At 39.2% G+C, this 19721-nt stretch overlaps 2 protein-coding genes across 2 annotated transcripts in view; both read left to right on the forward strand.

The window, feature by feature from the left end:
* Positions 1–9232: 9232 nt before the first annotated feature.
* On the forward strand, positions 9233–11750 carry LOC115024022 (fucolectin-4-like). Its single transcript, XM_029455401.1, is given in 4 exon segments — positions 9233–9266; positions 10349–10376; positions 10835–11086; positions 11612–11750. Coding segments are annotated over 4 exon segments (453 nt in total).
* Positions 11751–17616: 5866 nt separating this feature from the next.
* The window catches only part of arhgef40 (Rho guanine nucleotide exchange factor (GEF) 40), a 35327-nt gene continuing 33222 nt past the window's right edge, over positions 17617–19721 (forward strand). Inside the window, exon 1 of the mRNA XM_029454506.1 lies at positions 17617–17799. Coding sequence (XP_029310366.1) covers positions 17797–17799 — 3 coding nt within the window. The 5' untranslated portion in view covers positions 17617–17796. The remainder of the gene's footprint in view (positions 17800–19721) is intronic.

Genomic DNA, 19721 nt, shown 5'->3' on the forward strand with positions numbered 1-19721 from the left:
TACACACATTTTCAATATCATTCAAGAGCACAAATGGCAGTGAAGCTTAATCCGTTTCAGGACGAGCCCAGTACTTGGAAAACGAGGGTTTATGCTGTTAAATGTGCTTCCTTGGGGTCCATGAACCCCGGCGCATCAGTGCTTCTACAAGTGTCCGAGAATGGGACGAAGAGTACGTGCTGTGATTTACAGGGAAAAGTGTCAATGCACCCCGAGTACAAGAGCAATAATAAAAACTCCTTAGTTCCCTGTGCAATAACTCGGCTTCATTTGCAATATTATGTAGTTTTTTATTTAATTTAAAATATTGTTTTGTTGTAGACTTGTGTATTATTGAGTTCTGCAAATTGCATGTACAGGAATAATTGTTGTACTTCTTGTGCACCTGAAGTTTCCCATCTGGGATAATCAAGTGACTGAACTGTTCATGCTTTAAAAAAAAAAAGAGCACGCGCAAGTATTTACAGTGAAACGCACTCGGAATGCAATACGAGGACATATTTTTGATTCATCTGTAGTGGTGACAGGCTGACAACTGACATATCTAAGAGGAAACTCAAGAAGAAATTCATATTTAGAGATTACTGGTAACTGAGCGTAACCTTTTACCATCAAACGCTTCTTTGATTGTTCTCGTGTGACGCAGAATGAATGAATGTGGCCAATCTTGTTTGTTCTCAAACACCAGTAAATGAGTGTCTTTTACTCAGACCCAGATGAGCCAGAATCAGAATTCGGTTTGTTACCAAGTAGGTTTTCATGTACAGGGAATTTGCTTTGGTGTATAATGGTGCATACATAAAGTAAAATGTAAAATAAGACCAGATATTGACGCAGCTTGCTACTTGTCAGCCTTTAACAGACCATTATCAGTTTACACGGGAAATAATAACATGGCTGTTAAAACTAACTGAGAACCCTTTCACAACAGCTGATTAAGCTGCTCCTAAAACACACGTTGATCCCACACCTTCATTTGCATTCCTAAACCGGTTTGAATTATTCATTTACATAGAGTGAAAAGAGGTAGTTTTGAGTGGACATGTTGTAATAGCATGATGGAATACAGTCACTGCAAAACACTACATTAATAAATTGTCTCGGAATCAATAGAATAGGAAGACTTTTCTTTTTAAGTACAGCCAAAATTAAAGTTACAGACAATTTTCATAATTGTTTCACACCTTTTAAACAAATAATCACTTCATATTCGTCTATTATTAAACCCTGTAAATTAAAACAACATCTACCAGTGCAGCAAGATTGGTGCCAACAACCTGGATCTTCTAGAAATAAGTGCAGGAAGTAAACAGAACAATGTTACAGAGGAGTCACACTCATTTTTACTTTTTCTTCACCATAGTTAATGAACAAAAAAATAAATCATCATACACTTGGCAGCACACTGGGATCAGTTAAACCTGTTGCAAGACATCCTGCCCAACCTTTGTATGGAACCAGTCTGCTGCTCTAACTCACTGACATGCTTAATATCTCTACTGTGCAGAATATTCAACTTTATGTGTTGCCTACTTCTGCACTGCTCGTGGATTTATTTCCCCTTTATTTAACCAGGAAGTCTCTGTTTTACAAGAGAGACATGCTAACTTACACGAAGGCTAAACTACGATCGTCCTGAACGTTAAGTATTTTTGATCGTACATAACTGTACCATGGGAATGACAGATGACAGTTTGTCATGAGGATCAGGGCAAGTTATACTGATTGTTGGGCGGTCACATAAACTATCTACATAATGTGTTGCTCAGGCGAGAAAGAGCTCGAGGCTGTTTCTTTTATACTGACTCTGAGGAACAGTGACACGTTAAGCAAATCAGCGTAACGGAAATGTAGAAGAAAATCAAGAAAATCAGGAAAAAGGGGGTCGATTTCACTTTGGTGACCAAACATAGATTCTATTCAGCTGTTTACACACCGAGGGAAAGGAAGGAGTAAGTAAAGAGACTGCTGACCGCATGTGCTCCAATGCACGGATAACCCTCAGAGGTTTTGTACTGAATACAAAATGGATATAAATACAAAAATGTGGACAATAGAAGTGTTGGAACATTAGAATTAAATATGCAAACACACACGCACTGCCTGGTTAGATTATTATTACTGACAAAAGAATGTGGCAGTAGCAGGTGAATCTTAGGAAGGAAGGGGACACGGGGACACGGTCAATGAGCCACTGGCTGGACTTTAGCATGACGTAAGAGGGCAACCGGTGCCGTGGAGCTCAGAGAAAGATCAGCAACAGAAATGTTGCATTCTGCATGTAGATAGCCCTATGCATGCTTCTAATATCCCTTTCATGTAATTAGGCCTACATTTAATTCATGTTAAACAGAAGAATGTTTTTGTTGGGAGTCTATTCAAATCTTGTTTGCCGCAACAAAATTCACCAAATGAATATGCACAGAAACAAAACAAAGAGAAGTATCATATGAAGAGAACGCCTTCTCTACCATGACAACCAAACAGGTTTAACATGGAGGACATGACGGAGTCTCTCCATTGTCTATTCTATTCTCTGTGTCTTGTTTGTCCAGAAGAACCTTCCATTTATGAACCATTCACTACGTATTATTAACCTTTGAGCCGTGTAATTCGACTATAATCCCGGTTTGTGTTATTTTCTTTGCACTTTTCACTCACACAAGGGAGGTTGGACAATTTCCTGAGCCAATGGGGAAAGTAAATAATTCCTCCTATGATATACAAACACAACACAACTCAAATTTGAGGTATTGGGTTGTAATATTATGGCATGATGCTATATATATATATATATATATATGTATACGCCTAACACAATGGCCATATTAAGTCAAACATGAGGGTATGTACTTCCCGTGACAAACCAGTTCTTGAGATTGTGTCAGCAGTCTCATGACTGGTTTCATACACCAATACATGCCACTTAACACATACGCCCAATGTTATGTTGTCAGACAGACGTTTGCAGAGGGGGAATTTTGACATGTGAATGGAAAACATGTGGTAATAATGTTTGATGGAAATAATTCCATCTAAATACAATTTATATTGCATTAAAATAGGCTAAAACTAAATTTGTAGCCTCCATTTTTGTGCCCCCCGGTTGTGAAGTGAAAATGTTGTGTTTGAAAGGCTAATTGCTAACAAATATGGATTGAAGCAATATATTTTGTTTAAGAAAATCATGTTGTGATATCAAGAAATGATCAAATTTTAATACATTTGGACTTTTTGACTTTACAACGCGTTAAGAGATATTGGGAATGTTACATAATCGATATTGAATTCAGGACCATGTGAATCCTAATTAAATGGATTTAGGAAATCACTGGCGATACCCAGTCCTGTTCTTTATATACATGGACCTGCGTTAGATCCTGATGTATGAGCCTAAAACCCTCAGCATTATGTGTAATACTTAAAATTGTATTTTGTTGTAAACTAAGGTGTTGTTTTACATGACATGTTTACCGTTACTGATATATCATGTAGGAGAAACATCCAGACCTGTACACAGTAAGAATGCTGTTCCTTGTCCTTACCATATTAATCGTGTCGGTTACGAGAATTGTAAGCCCTTCAAGGAAGGAAATCTAAAATCTAACAGAAACTAATAGGGTTAAATGACATGACAAAATCTGGGTGTGGCGTCCATCACACACACCCATAAGCCCTTGTTCTCTTAGTTTTTTGACTCTTCCCAACCCCTTTAGTATAAATACTGACACAGAGAGCACAGGTGTCACATCTTCACCTGGGATACATCTGTAACACCGGAGACTAAACCTACACAAGGAACTTCACATCTTTTTGCTTCTTAATCCAATTTCACTGATCGTTGGAACTGCAGACAAAAGTAAGACTTAAACAATGCAAGACATTGATATCTTCTTCTGGATCAATACTTGTAATGAGTTTCTCTTCAAATTAAGGTTCTTTTGAAGTCAATAATTACGTAAAATATACAGCCTACTGTAATTTAAATTATCAAGAGTAATTATTTATAGAACATTAACATTATCAATTTGATATTATTATAATTATTTGTAAAATTAGTTGATTATATTATGAAAAATCTATTTTTACATTTATATTTTATATCCTAATCTAAATTTTGAATTGTTGTTAGCTAACAGAATTCACTAAAAACACGGTAAGCTAAAATCACATGGTAGACGTGTGCTTTCCTGTGTTAATGAAAATACATTTCATGTTAAATGTAGTTAAATTATTGTTTTACATATTATTGATTAACGTTTTTATTACAGTAAATCTTTTTTAATTAAGCGTGCTATGATTAAATGTAGTTCTTCTTTAGTAACTACTACATGTTCTCCTCCACAACCCCCATAAAGTGTAGCTCACCACTGGACGTTTGTAAAATGTTCACGAATGCAGTGCTGTGAGTAATATGTTTAGAAATATATTTTGCCTTTAATAATTATTTCTGAGCTCACCTGATACAAACAAAGCAACTAACTGAAGCTGAAGTGTTCCATTATATTATATAACTGAATAACCATCTTACCCCATCTACTCTAGGCATGGACAACAGACTGGTCCTCCTCACTGCCGTATTTGTGACACTGTCCTGGATAACGGTCATATCTGCCCAGACAACCCAGGCCCCCACAACCCAGGCCCCGACAACCCAGGCCCCCACAACCCAGGCCCCCACAACCCAGGCCCCGACAACCCAGGCCCCAACAACCCAGGCCCCGACAACCCAGGCCCCCACAACCCAGGCCCCCACAACCCAGGCCCCGACAACCCAGGCCCCCACAACCCAGGCCCCCACAACCCAGGCCCCCACAACCCAGGCCCCGACAACCCAGGCCCCCACAACCCAGGCCCCCACAACCCAGGCCCCGACAACCCAGGCCCCCACAACTCAGGCCCCGACAACCCAGGCCCCAACAACCCAGGCCCCCACAACCCAGGCCCCCACAACCCAGGCCCCCACAACCCAGGCCCCGACAACCCAGGCCCCCACAACTCAGGCCCCGACAACCCAGGCCCCGACAACCCAGGCCCCGACAACCCAGGCCCCGACAACCCAGGCGCCGACAACCCAGGCCCCGACAACCCAGGCCCCGACAACCCAGGCCCCCACAACCCAGGCCCCCACAACTCAGGCCCCGACAACCCAGGCGCCGACAACCCAGGCGCCGACAACCCAGGCCCCGACAACACAGGCCCCGACAACACAGGCCCCGACAACACAGGCCCCCACAGCACCCCCACTGACGTCTAACTCCACAGTGACACTTCTTGCAGTGAGTGATGCAGAACAAAGTTGAAGTTGCAGTATAGTTTAAGAAAATAATATTCACATTTACTGATGGTTTTGATTGTCATAAAGTGCATTTTTCACACACTTAAAAAGTATCTCATCTTCTTTGCAGGATCCTATTAATAGGTCAGGATGTGGGACCGAACGGCTCTGTGCGGCTCAACCCGCAACGTGCGACCCTTCAACAGAAGGATCATGTTTCTTCCTTTCTGCCAGGCAGAAGAGCGGTGAAAACTTTCATCTAGCTCTCTCAGGACAGTCAGATGGCTACGTTGCTGCCACCCTGTCAACTGATAACTCTCTGGTATGTCAAGTTTTGTCAGTCACTCGCAGATTAAAGTACAATGAAGTCTAACCCAGAGTCTATTATATAGTAAGTTTGAAGTCTTCTGTGTTATTAGGTTCAATTAACCTTTTCTGTTTTTGCACCACAGGGAGGTAATGACCCAACCTACGTCTGTGCAAACAACAACGGTCAAGTTCAATTCTTTGGCACTGTCCTCAACAATGGACAGCTGACTTTACAAGAAGTGAGTTATTTTCAGAGTAGGAGTAGAGCATAGTGAGGATATATTAATTAATATGTTGGAGCCCATGTTTTATTCTTTCGCTGGATTTTTCCAACATAATTTTTTAAGTATGAATTAAGACTAGCAGCTGCATGGCACGTTAATGAATGGCCGCTCATCTAACATTATACTCAAAGTAGACACAAATGATGTTGTCTGAAGCCAATTTGTATGTCTATAATTACATTACATTTTATTTTTGTTCTACATGTCAAATACTGAACATATACTTAATATGTAATGGTTAAATAAGTATGCTCAAAATGCAACACATCTTGCATCTTTTAACCTGCAGCTCAAGCAATATAAAAGGCAACGTTAATTCAAACCATCACCATTTGTTCATCTGTTAAACTCTCTTTGCTCTGCAGCTGCCAGTGAACTCTGTGAAGGGCATGGTCAGCGGAAGGAAAATCCAGTGTACATTTTGTGTCACTGTACCAACCTCAACTACTAGAGCAACAAATATCTTAATCGCAATCGCCACTGGACAATTCAACAGCAGTAAGCCAACATATTGGAGATACACATTGACACATCATATGCAAGTTCAACAAACTAAGACCCACTGTCACAGAGGCTATCACAGATAATATATTAATGTCTTCCAATATGCTAAATAATTTTTAACAATTACCTTTTTGTCTGTTGCTTGCACTCACAGCTAGTGGTATGATTGGAAACCCCACATCCGTATTTCAGAGTCTTGTTGCAAACCTGGCAAATGTTACTGGCACACTCACCAATACGATTACCACTAGCCACGCCATTACACTGCAGCAATCTCTGACGCAAGGTAAGCATAAGAACAAAGTTGTCCAAAAAGTGCAGAGAATGTGTTTGAACGATGCCTAATAAATCTTTTTTTCCTTTCTGTTTCCCCATCCTTCGCTGTAGTTCTACTGATCACTGCAGGTATTCTCGGTCTGGCTGTGCTATAAAGAAACTGAAACCCCCAACTATAAACATCTCACAGGAGGTTGAATATCCGCAGTGCATCCCATGCTTTATCTTTTATCAACTTACTGCAGGTGAAAGCAGGAGTGGTTGAAGTTGGTCACTCTTCCCAAGCATTTTGACCGCTTTCACATCTGTTAAGGCTCTGAAACCAAAAAAGTTATTTACTTTTGAGGTTTTAATATATTGTGTAATCCATTTTGTTAATTTGTTTTAACCATAGGACTGCTGGCTTTCTGTACTACAGGTTACTTAATTGCATGCAAACATATTGACTCTCCGCCCCAGATGAAAATCAATCTTTGAATGGTTAGAAATGAGAATCAGTATCAAGTAATCAAACATCAATTGAACCGCTACCTGGCTTTCACCAGTGGATAGCACTACTAATGAACTTTTGTAAACCCTGATATACTAATGTTTACCCTCAGAATAAAGGGCAGATCTGCCCTCATGAAGGACCATCTCTTTTTTTTCTTTGCGTATGTCACTACACATTTACATTCATGTATTATGATTCTGGTGACGCACACAAGACAAGCAAAGAATCAATGTTTTTCTCCTCTGTCACTCATAATAACAGCAAATGGCAGACACGTGTTTGCATTATTATTATTATTATTATTATTATTATTATTATTATTATTATTATGTTATTATCTTTTCTGTGAATGTACATATCGCTGATGATTCAACCATGCTTTTACAATGAAGCCTTTATTGGCTGATATGTCATGTGTGTGTGTGTTTATGTGCAAGTACACGTGCAAATGAGCAGTTGCTCATAGAGATACTATATACAAACCAAATAATCGTGAAAATGATTTTGCACATGTTATTATGTAACAGCTGAGTTTCTTTTTAAATAAATATTTTATGCAAACTGATTATCTTAGTGGCATTAATACATTGTCAAATATTGTTGACAGATGGAAAACACATGGACACACACTGTATCACCAACAATTAGATACGAAGAATCTGAATTTTTAACAGTATCAACATTGTTGATGTTTTATAAGTTTTTTGATTTAAATCAGCACAGTTCATGTAATATGCTAACAAGGGGCCAATGTATGCTTAACGATCAAACAGGGAGGATTTAGAATACTAACAGGCAGAGATACAAGGATCATGCAAGATGTAATAGTATAATGACATCATTAATGGTGGTCCTAACACAAATAGGCTTATCACAAACCTACATTTTTAAACTAATGTATTTGTGTTCAAATATTCTGTGGATATGTTTTTGAATGGGAAAAAAACTGTTTCTATAAAAGACGGAGTATAGCAGCTGACTTAAAAGTAGTTAAAAAAGATAATCACACATCCTGCATTTTCTAATAAGACCTTATAATTAGACCTTCAAAAACGATTCAGTTAAACATTTTTAGAGTAACGTTTTAGTTTCACAGCTGGCATTGTGTCAAAATTAAGCACAGAAAAAGCTAACACTAGTCATAGCATAGCAAACACTAGCTAATCAAAGTATACTGGTTGCTAACGTTAGCTTAGTTAAGCTACCTTAGCTCACCGAGTTTCCCAGGCAGGTAACAGGTAAGTTAAGTGTTTTGCAGGTGGAAAGACGTCTAGAGTAAAACTGGACTCAAGTTTGTTGACAAATAAATATTTGGTTATATGTCAGGTTTACATATTTCAGCTAGGTAACCGTTAAAACGTTAACCAGGAGCTGTTATACTAGATACAGTGCGGCTAACGTTATTTTAACGTTACTTTAACGTTAGCCCAAGTTCGTGCCTTTCACCTATTTTAGATGTGCGACTTCTTAATAAACAGTTATCTTTCTGATAGAAAAATGCAAACTAAGAAAGTCGTAAGAAACTCTTACGTTTGAAACGTTTGTAAGATGTTTTCGGGATGCCTCAATGACTATCCAACTAAAAGGAAACATATTCTGTGGGCTGCAAACTGCTACTTCTTTCAACATAAAAGAAGATGGTCGCCGGAAGTGACATCTTACTCATCTTCAAAATGTCAAATTACCCCCCCCCCCCCCAAAAAAATTTTTTTTCCATCATCAGGTTTATCTCCTCGTTCTATTAATTTAATATTTTGACATATAAGGTTTTTCATGTATTTAAAATATAATAATAATTGCTTTACAAATTGTGAATCATTAAATTTGATAATAATACAGAGAAAAGAGTTGTTTACATCACGCAGATGTCCATCTGGGTGTTTTGTCCTTCATGCAAACATCCCTCACTGCAGCTTTACATGTTCTCATGTACCAAACAAAGTATCCAGTACAGTATGTGATTGGTAATGCTCAGAGGAAAACTACAAAGACAGTAAGTACGTCTACGTACTCGTTGGGCTGTATCACTTTTAATCGTATTTTCATTAAGATTGTTATAACCTTGACTCTAAGATTGCCTCCAAAGCCATGAATGAGAGTCAGTACATGTGGACCCTCAATGGTAAGTCACAGTATCTTAAACTATATACATTTATTTTCAAGTATTTAATAGTTTTTTTTTTGTTATAATTTTATTTGCAATTGTATTTGTTTTTTAATCTTTTTAAATTGAACTGAATCTAATTACTTTATATAGATGGTTCCCATGGCCAGATGACTCAAAGATTATCAATATGATATTCAGAGCATTAATATAACAACTATTTTCAATGTAAAGATATAATTGGTGTTGTATATCTCGCCACTTCAAGTGACATTACAGAGTAATTTGAATTAGTGTTAATCAAAAATATACGTCAATGCAGAATATGAGAAGCTTTTAGAGCAAACCGGTTGTTTTTAGACACATATTATCACTGCTATGTGCAATATTCATTTTTATTATTTATTATTGTAAATTACCGGCCACTTCTATGGACTACCGTTTAATGCTGCTACTTATTTTAACATCCACGTGTACTTATATAATTTGTATTTTATTTTATTAACGTGTGCTCGCCACTTTACTTTATATGTTTCACTTTCTTGTCTTTGCTGTAACACTGTAAATGTCCCCGTTGTGGGACTAATAAAGGATTTCAGATTCTGATTCTGATTAAATCATTTCTGTTGTAAGCTAATTATGACCAAATGAAACATGTTCCTTTGGTCATAATTAGCTTACACCTTATTTGAATGTCATTATTAAACAGGCATGTCATCTGTGATGTTGATCATCAACAACTAAATTAGGACAGATCGTTTTACATTTCACCGTTCAAGATATAACTAAACTGTATATGAAAATGTACACATGATTATTATCCAAGAACGTCTCTAACTACTAACAGGCATTTAGTAGTTAGCATTTCCCTCATGCTCACATCTGGAGCTCTGGCAGGTAAACAGTTTTTTTCCTCCCTCAATACATTCTGTGGGTTTCTTGTCTGATACTTATTTTATTTATTATAAAAGGTACTCTTCTCGAAAATGTGGCACTGAATAAACTGCCCAGTCTTCACAAGGCAGTACCTTGGGTGCTGCTGGCGGGGCAGATGATAGGAAAAAAGACGTGAGATTTGAAAAAGGATCCTGTACCCTCAGCAAAGAAGAGTCTGATCCCTGGTGGAGGGTAGACTTGCAGAATGTGTACAAAATAACTGCTGTAACGATAACCAACAGAGGTGTAAATGAAAGCCATCTGGATGGTGTGGAAATCTGGATCGGAAACTCAATAGAGAGAAACGACACCAAAAACATCAGGTGAAACAGCTTGATACAGAACTGTATATTATGACTTTGAATGCCCATTCTTTACGGACATAAACGTGCACCGATATTGCTCTAGCTCTGTCACAAGGACATCACATCCCCATTTCTAATCATGACTATAAAGCTCTGCTGCCGTATTGGCGCCATGCCTTGGGTGAAATAGTTTTTCAAAAAAATCCCCCCTCATAACTTCAATTATCATCCTCTCGATGCATATTTGCAATGATGACTTGACAGTCCAACCCCAAAGAATGATACATCTAACCATCCGTCTATTTTTGTTTCAAGCAAACCCTTTATCTAACGTGGCACTGAAAGGAGACGCCACCCAGTCATCGCTACCGCCTCCGAGGCCATCGGTGGGAGACGAAACTCATACTACAGGCGTGGGTTCTGTAGCTACACTGTTGAGAACCAGACCAACCCATGGTGGAGGGTGGAGCTGTGACGCACATATATAGTCATATCTGTCAAGGTCACCAATAAAGGAGACTGCTGTGCTGAGAGACTGGATGGAGCTGAGATCCCAATTGGGAACTCACTGGAGAACAACGGAAACAACAACCCCAGGTGCTGGCAAGAATTTCAGAACATGCAGCATTCAATATAAATGTTATTTTGCAATTATTAGAGGAGTAATATTTCAATGACGCAACTTATCCTTCCCTGCAGTGACTAACTTCCATCACACGCATCAATTACAAAGAAAACAGGAACACCAGCTAACCTATTAGCTAGTTAACTGCCGTTAGATAATCCAATGCAACCTGAGATCAGTTTATGGAAAACTTGCAGGTCAAAACAGATTTCTAATCTAATTGGTCATAATCTACTACTGTTCCTGGCACAGAATTTACTTATTTTGACATTTCTGTTGTTTCAGTGAGGCAACTTCTTAGCAATTTACTTTATAATTTGAAACACGCTTCTTCCTGGCTTCTACTAACCACATATATTTTCAACATGAATTGTAATTCCTTTATGAAAAAAACCACAAATGTGGACTCTTTTCCAGATTCAAGGACTTCGTGTTCTCTTTTAACGAGAATCCCACAAGATAACTTTAACTATTCCCCCCACTCCCTCCACTGTCAGGTGTGCTTCCATCTCCCACATTAGAGCGGATGAAACCAACACATACAGCTGTGAGGGAGGCAGCATGGAGGGTCGATTTGTGAACGTGATTATCCCTGGGAACATGAAGACTCTCACACTGTGCGAAGTGGAGGTGTAAGCTGTCCCAGCAGGTACAACTGTCACTGACTGGCTTTGGTTTATTGAAACACAACAGTCTGATATTGATTCATGTCTTTATTTGTTTTTTACTTTAGTGGAACCTCTACTGAACGTGGCCTTAAAGAAACCAACAGCACAGATTTGGAGTGATTCTTTACTCGTGAAAGCTTCTAATGCTGTCAGTGGATGTAGAGGTGGATGCTGTAGCCAATCTTTCTCTTGGTACAATGCCTGGTGGAGAGTAGACTTGTTAGCTGTGCTTAAGGTTAGTGCTGTCACCATCACCAACATACAAGAATGTTGTGCTGAAGGGATTAAGGGGGCACAGATCAGAATTGGGAACTCTCCAACGGAGCTGGAAAAGTGCCATCTGGTTCACGTCATGCTGATGCTGGAGAACGGCTAACATGCTTAACGCTAGCTGTACTGTTGAAACACGTTTAATAAGTTACTCCGTGTTCAGGCATCTTAACATCGGGTAGGAATAGGTTATCCACTCGTTATCAATACATTGGCTGTAGGGTTCACCGTCAGCCAACGTAGCCTTTATCTAACGTACCTCTAACGTAGTCACGTAGGTATTCACGTAGGTAAATATTCAACTACGTATTCCGTATTCACACGTCTAACGTCACGTAACGTCTGCATATCTTATGAAGCACACGTCGGGTACGTCCGGTAATTTTGAACATGCTCAAAACATCAGCGTTCAACAACGCACCCCAGCGTAACACAGTGAGCTCTTAATGAATACTACTTGTACCTTACCTTATATCAACGTACACCAGCGTGTTGCAGATATTTTGTATACGCCATATTTTTGTATATCTTATGCATTCGTTGGGTATTCGTCTGATACATTTTGTATCAGTAAGTGATGCGCTATCAATAGGTTAGACATGCGTATCTGTATATGTTCACTTTTCCGATCCGATGAAAAGTTGGACGTATTTGGACTCTGACAAATTTTCGTATGCGCCGGCATAAGTGTCTGTCATACGGATATGTGTGACAGGGTCTTTAGCAAACACGTTATATATGCATGTGTTACAACTTCAGCTGATGAGCAACAAATTAGATTATTTTCCTTTCATTTAAGGTTCTAAGGTTCTCTAGGTTCTCATTCTACATCAGAATAAAAAATTGCTTGATAAGATGTGGATTGATTTCACTGACTCTTACGCTACAAGGCCAGGTGCTGGCTCTGTGGCTTTCGATCCAAACCAAAACCAAAACTCCCTCGGCAACTTAAGTTTTAAGACTATTAAGACAATATCAAACACGAAATGAGCCAACTAAAACCTAACAACATTCTTTCTGTTTAGTGCCGATGTGACGATGGTGGGAGAAAGGCTTTGCTGGTCCGATGCTCTGTTCTTCTGTAGACGTCACCACTGGGACCTGCTCAGCCTCCGCAGCCAGGAAGAGCGGAGCGAGGTGGAGCAGCTTCTGGGCCGCAGTCCTTTCCCCCCCTCACAGACTATGTCTGGCTGGGGTTGCGCAGGTATTCTACACTGACATTGACACTTTAAAGATTTAGCTGTTGCTCTGATACAAGGCAGGCTGTATGAATGTGCAGGTGTCACTCAAGCACAACTCAACAGGACATAATGTACTGTAAATTAGTTTGATATTCATATTTACATGAGAATCATCTTTACAATTTAAGTATTATGTAACATTCTTAACCTCAGAAGGTTTTGAAGGCCCTAGTTCCTTGAATAGGTCCCCTGTCCTGATCTCAAATCGTAAGGATTTGAATATTGCAAATGTACATACTCAAAAGACACAGATCATTAAGTCAAATATTGTGTCTCCTAATATTTGAATTGCTACCTTTCCGAAACAAAACATGCTTTGTTAACAGCTTTCACTGAAGGCACACCCAATGACAAACTGAGTGTGTCATTAGAGCATGAATCGTTTCAGTTGTTCTATAGAGCTAGAATAAAATAGCTGGTCCCATTTTCTCAAGTGTGAGGATTTGCTGCTTTTCTGTTTATTAAAACTTTATTTGAATATTTTTCGGTTTTAAACTGAAAAAACAAAGAATTTGAAGGGCTTTATTTCACTATGTTTTTGACATTTTAAAAAAGGAACAATTTAAATAATTGTAGACCTGACTACCATCATAAAAATAAACCTGGATTTATCTTGAAATATATATATATATATTTTTAAATAACCGCATACCTGTTGCAAAGTGCAGCCAGAAACCACTGTCTAGTTAATAAATGGCAACATTTTGTTACATTTGTTAATAAATCTATTTTGCAGATACATAATGAGCGACAGGTGGTTCTGGATGTCTGGCGATTCCATGAAATTCACCAAATGGCCGCGAGATTACTCTAACCCCTGCGGAGGCATGGCCAGCGGAGAGCTCCACCTGTGGGAGGACCAGCCTTGTGAGGAGCCAATCAGGTAGGGGGTTACGCCTCACATCCTGCATGTATGCATGTATTGTACTTCACCACAAAACCTTCACCGGCTCTTTCTGTTGTTTAGGTGCTGAGGAGGGAGCACGAAGAGTCTATTTCAACAGTACCAAGAAAGCCACAAGTCCTTAGTAAGGGTTAACAATATTAGAACCTGTAGTTTTTAAGTTAGAAATAGCAGTTTTAAACTTCCTGCACCCCTTGTATGACCAGATCGGTCTCAACAAGAGATGTGGACTCGAGTCTTTGTTGACTTCAGACTCGATTTGGACTTTAACGCCAATGACTTGTGACTTCACTTGGACTTGAGATTTGGACTTGACAATACTTGATAGTAAGATTAACAAGTATGTTATTGAAAAAGTGGGCCACAAAGCGTTGACACTATCCATCCCCAGCAGGTGGATAATTTGATCCACTTCACCAATCAGACAGCATTTAATTAAGTTGCAGGAGAGGATCATGAAGAACTAATACAACTTCACTAATCAGCTGGAAAGAAATTATACCAAAGATCATTTTGTTTGCGTATAAAAACTATGCTGTGTTGGTGAAAAGCGCTTGTTTAGGACTTGAAAGTCAACGTTTAGGACTTGGGATTTGTCAATCTCAACTCGTGACTTCCAAAACAATGACTTGGTCTCAACCAACTAGATGATAATAATAATATATCCCAAAATATGTTTTATGTATGACGTGTTTTACCCTCAGTAAGATGTTTCTTGCCTACATATTTTATTATTATATCACTTCAGCTGGTTTTGTTATGTGGAAAAGACCTTGGAGCTGTGAACTGCAGATCGGAACAATCAACAGCAATGTTCACCACATCAAACGTCGTTAAACTTGCATTAACATACCAGAAAATGGAATACAGCTGCATATTTATTCTGTAATCGTGTGATTGGCCTTGAGGTACGAAAGAATGAAATCATAAAATATGCAAATCCTTGTAGGCATTGTAAATAAAGCCGATTGATTGAATTGTTGAATTGGGTCAAGGTCGTTTTGAATGATCAAAGAATGAATATGAAAACAAATACACATCTACCTGCTCAGGTTTTAAACTTGCATGACTCGTAACCCCTTTTAACAGCGTATGGTTTAACCCTCCTAGTTATTGTTAACCTATTCAACATTTTGAAAAGGCATAATTAAACAGAACAAGCATCACGACAACTGCCAGGGCACACACCTAAGTTACAGAGAGCCTTGGTATAGGTGTGGCACAGTTCCGTGGGTTTATGGGAATGTGAATAACAAGTAACAATATAAAGGTGCCATATAAACTGAGCTAGAGATGCAAGATGGACGAATACACCCAGAGGCAGGGCAATGACCTGGTTTTGCTTGTCCTTCTTGACAGGTGTCTATGCTGGGTGTGGACAGCATGTGCCACTCCTTTCCCCAGAACTGAAACTCTGAACAATATGAACAATATCTAAGATTCAAGCAAAGAGTGTTTGCGTCCATCTTTTGTGGTAATATTTACTAATAACTAACTAATAACAATCTCATGTCTCACAGGTGTAAATAATTAAATAAACGATGGCTGCATTCCATTTAGCTGCTTTGATTTCAGGCTCCTGGTGTCGTGTGTGCTAGTAGCACCTGTGCCTTTCCTACTATGGCAAGTCAAGCTGTGAGAAAGGCCTATTGTAGATCACCTCTACTTTTCCATCATCGCAATATCAGCCAATAAACACAGGGAGGCGCTGCTGAGCTATTGTAGTGGACGCTCCGATCCTTCACCCATTACAGCAGTCCGGACACAAACCATGGAGGCTACATTTAGCAATGGTATAGCAGACAGTGTGTCACAATTATGGAGGGAAAAAGCAATAAAAGACTTAATAAAAAGTGAGGACAGTATGTTTCCATCACATGTGTAAACATTTCTCCACTACAGATCTACTGGATGGCATCAACACATGGCTTACAAAAGGTAACTGTGGAAAGTAAGTATTCCACAGAAGTATTTAAAATGCTGCATGATGTAAATGGTATTCTTTTAATCCCATAAATAATGTAATCTACTTCCTGTCCTTAATCAGACTGTTAGGGATTAACCTGAGAGGACACTTACATTTAAAGTTTTTACAAATAACTCTAAAGAGGCTCTCCCCATGACATTCAGTTTATATGTCATGGCGAGCACTACATTGCAAGTGAAAACAGGTTTAATTTCTTATGCGCCTCTGGGGGAGCTGTCTAAAGAAGTGATTCTCAAAGTGGCGCTCTGCGGAAAAAATTGCTATAAACTATGAAATTGCGCTGTATGATTAAAAAGTACATATCTAATAGATGGGGACGATTTGCACCAATAAAACAAGCACATTGTGACCATTACTCCAACCCACGGTAGCTATGGGTCAATAGAAACTGGGATGTGATTGTGTGTCAATTTCTCATGAATCAGTCACGTCACTCGAACAGTTCATGCTGCTGCTTAGCTTGACTTATTAGCCCGCTAGCTAGCTTGCGAGCATGGAGACATATGTGAGTAAGTCAACAACGTAAAGTGACGCTAAACCAAACAAGCTAAAATGAGAAAATATGAGGACAGATTATTACTTTTACTTCACTACATTTCAGACAGCAAATGTGTACTTTTCATTTTTTAGTTTATAACATTTGAAAATGATTTGAATATCTCTTCTACCACTGGACGAAAGATGGTATTGAGTTGCATTGTGGGAAACGTAGGATCCAGCGTTTTTGAAGCTTGGCCCATACTAGGGACTAAAAGTCATGATAATATCGACCTCTGCCGCATCAATTTGGACCATTCTTATAAAAATGTGTCTCTTGCATGTCTACCAGCGTTGTGGAAGTTGAACACTATATTGCTGGAGTAGCCCTTTAACCCTTCTATAACGTCGGATGGGTGGCAAAAGGGCTATTTCTGTGACCCAACAAAAGGAACTTCACTGCTAACCCTAACCCTAAAAATATACTATTTCTAAAGTTAGCCGTGTTTGTTCCCTATGGTGTCAAAATGTTAACGGTTCTCTGCCATTATGAGACATTTTGGAGAATATAGGTCTACAAAACCGACATTTTCAGGGTTCGCACTAACCCTTTTCATCAAATTAAGCTAAATTACAAACAGACATTATTATCTCCCGTTGAAAATAAAAGACGTGTGATTTCAACAATAAAAAAATGTTTGCAAGCCTGGGTGGGGTAACAGCTTTTCATTGTGTATTCATTTAAGTTACTCTGGGGGGATAAATGGAAAGTTTGAGTGCAGAGAGGGACTGTAGTGCTCTTGTTAGGTGAAAGCAGGAGGGGAGGGGAGGCGAGGGGAGACGAGGGGAGGGAGGTGGGAGTGTGTGGGACTGCCGGGCAGACGGAGATGGGAGGGAAAAAAATGCAGCTTGGACATTCCCAGGCTGGGAAACATAGCGGAGAGTGAGAGGGGAAGAGAGGAGGACTGTTTTTACGCGCTGCAGTCTTACATAAAAGAAGGGTGAAAATCGCTTAAAGGAGCTAATGGAGGCTGTTTGATAACAACTGAGGGGGAAAAGTTTTTGGGGAGAATGCAGAGAGGAAGCAAATGCAGGAAAGGAGTTTAGGACTATGTAGGAATTCCTGACTGAAGTCATGGTAAGTCTCCCTTTCTTAAACTCAAGTTTGTCTGGAAAATGCTAAAAGTCATATATTTTGTCAAATGAGGAAGAAACTCCTTCAGGGACTCTAAATTAAACTTTATTTCCCCTTTTTAAGTCCTGTAAAAAAAAGACGGATATCATAGTGTTTTCTGTTTTTGATCCATGACAACATGACCTTTCAAGTTTTGTGTACTTAAAGATTATTTAAGATTAACTTTTTAAAGATTAACATTATACTTGATTCAGATTATTTTACAAAACACCCACACTTCCACATGTGCTTCAAAAACGCAAAACAGCACCACTGTTATATATAGTTAACTTTAATCATTCTCATAAAGGCATGCGTTTGATTCTGGAAGAAGCTTAAGTCAGCAGTTATAACTCCCAGTTTACAAAGTTGTCAAATCCCAATGGCAGTAAATTATAATGACATGATTTAAGTCGTGTGACGTTGGTTCTTTTTGTGGTAGACTTGCAGAGGGAATCAAGGACTCTCTGTTGCGTCTCTAGGGATTTTGTTTCCCATCCCCACCCACTCATGGTCTGATCAGTGACATACAGAGGCAGGGAGACACATGCACACATATGAGAAGATAAATTGAATTAAGAAAGAAAGAGATTAACAAAGAAAGATTTGGATCATATTTCCGCTTCTGTGTGTTGTGCAGGGTGGAGCAGTTTGGCAGGGAGAGCAAGAGAAAAAGCAGAGAGAAAGGGAGAGCTGGAGTGGGAAAGAGCAGAATAAAAGAGGAGGGTAGGGTTACTTTTTTATTTTAGGAGACTTGGACGGCAGCAATGGTGGTTTCGGTGATGCCGCATTTTCCACATTGGACCTGGGAGAAAAGGGGGGAGAGAGAGAGAGAGAGAGAGAGAGAGAAAAAACAAAAAGAGAGAAAGTGGAACAAGGGATGGCATGGACTACTGAGAACATGTGCAGTACAGTTTCATCTTCCTCTTTAACCAGTTGGGAAAGTGTAGGTTGGTAAACAGTAACAGATGTACACACAAGAATAGTAGAATAGTATAACAGTAGAGAAATGGAACATTTCCTCTAACACAGGGCTCAAAAAGGTGGATTTAACACATTAACAGACCCGTGTAAGCTCTAAACAACATGTGTCTATAAAGTAAAGACACTTAACACATGAGGAATGTGTGCATGCATACTCACTTAGGGACAAACACGGCTGCTAACACATGCACATAGGTGTTATAATGCATCATACAGTACCGTGACACACACAGCAACCTTTGCCAAGAATATGTGGCAGAGGGTATTTCCATTCCCTCTGCCTGGTGAGTTCTGATTTTGAAACTCTAATGGGATGTACCAGTGTGAAAGTCTGATGAAAGTTATTGCAAATGATTCTCTGTGTTTGTTTTATCATGCTTGGAGTACCAGGCGGGTGGAGATAACAGCAGAACAATCCAGATAGGGTCCGCAATGTTGTCAATCACAGGAATCTTTCTTTAAACGGAGTTTCCTGTGATTGTCAAGGTCTCTGACACAAACATTGCAAACCAACCAAGGACGGATACTTTTCAACGCAGCTATTTGCTGATTATGACTTTTTCACTGGCACCTTTATCGGGCATCCATGCGGTTTCTTTGTTTGTTTAAAATGTGCCTTTCATGTTGATCTCACTATGCCCCAATATCATGCTATTGAAGCTATTATAATCAATATGTTCACATTACCAATGGATCATATGACTGTGTAACACGACAAGTGTTCAAATTAAGTGTTTTTTTTAAAAAACGGCTTAATTATTGGTTTGTTTACAACGGTTAGAAATGATAGTTCAAGTTACAGAAATTAATAAGCTGTAATAAACTACAAATGTCCTTTAAATGTTACTCTTCACCCAGCTACTGTATCTCGCTACATCCGTATTGATCTAATGGAACAGTTA

Source organism: Cottoperca gobio, chromosome 18 (genome assembly GCF_900634415.1).
Source record: "Cottoperca gobio chromosome 18, fCotGob3.1, whole genome shotgun sequence".
Lineage (NCBI taxonomy): Eukaryota > Metazoa > Chordata > Actinopteri > Perciformes > Bovichtidae > Cottoperca > Cottoperca gobio.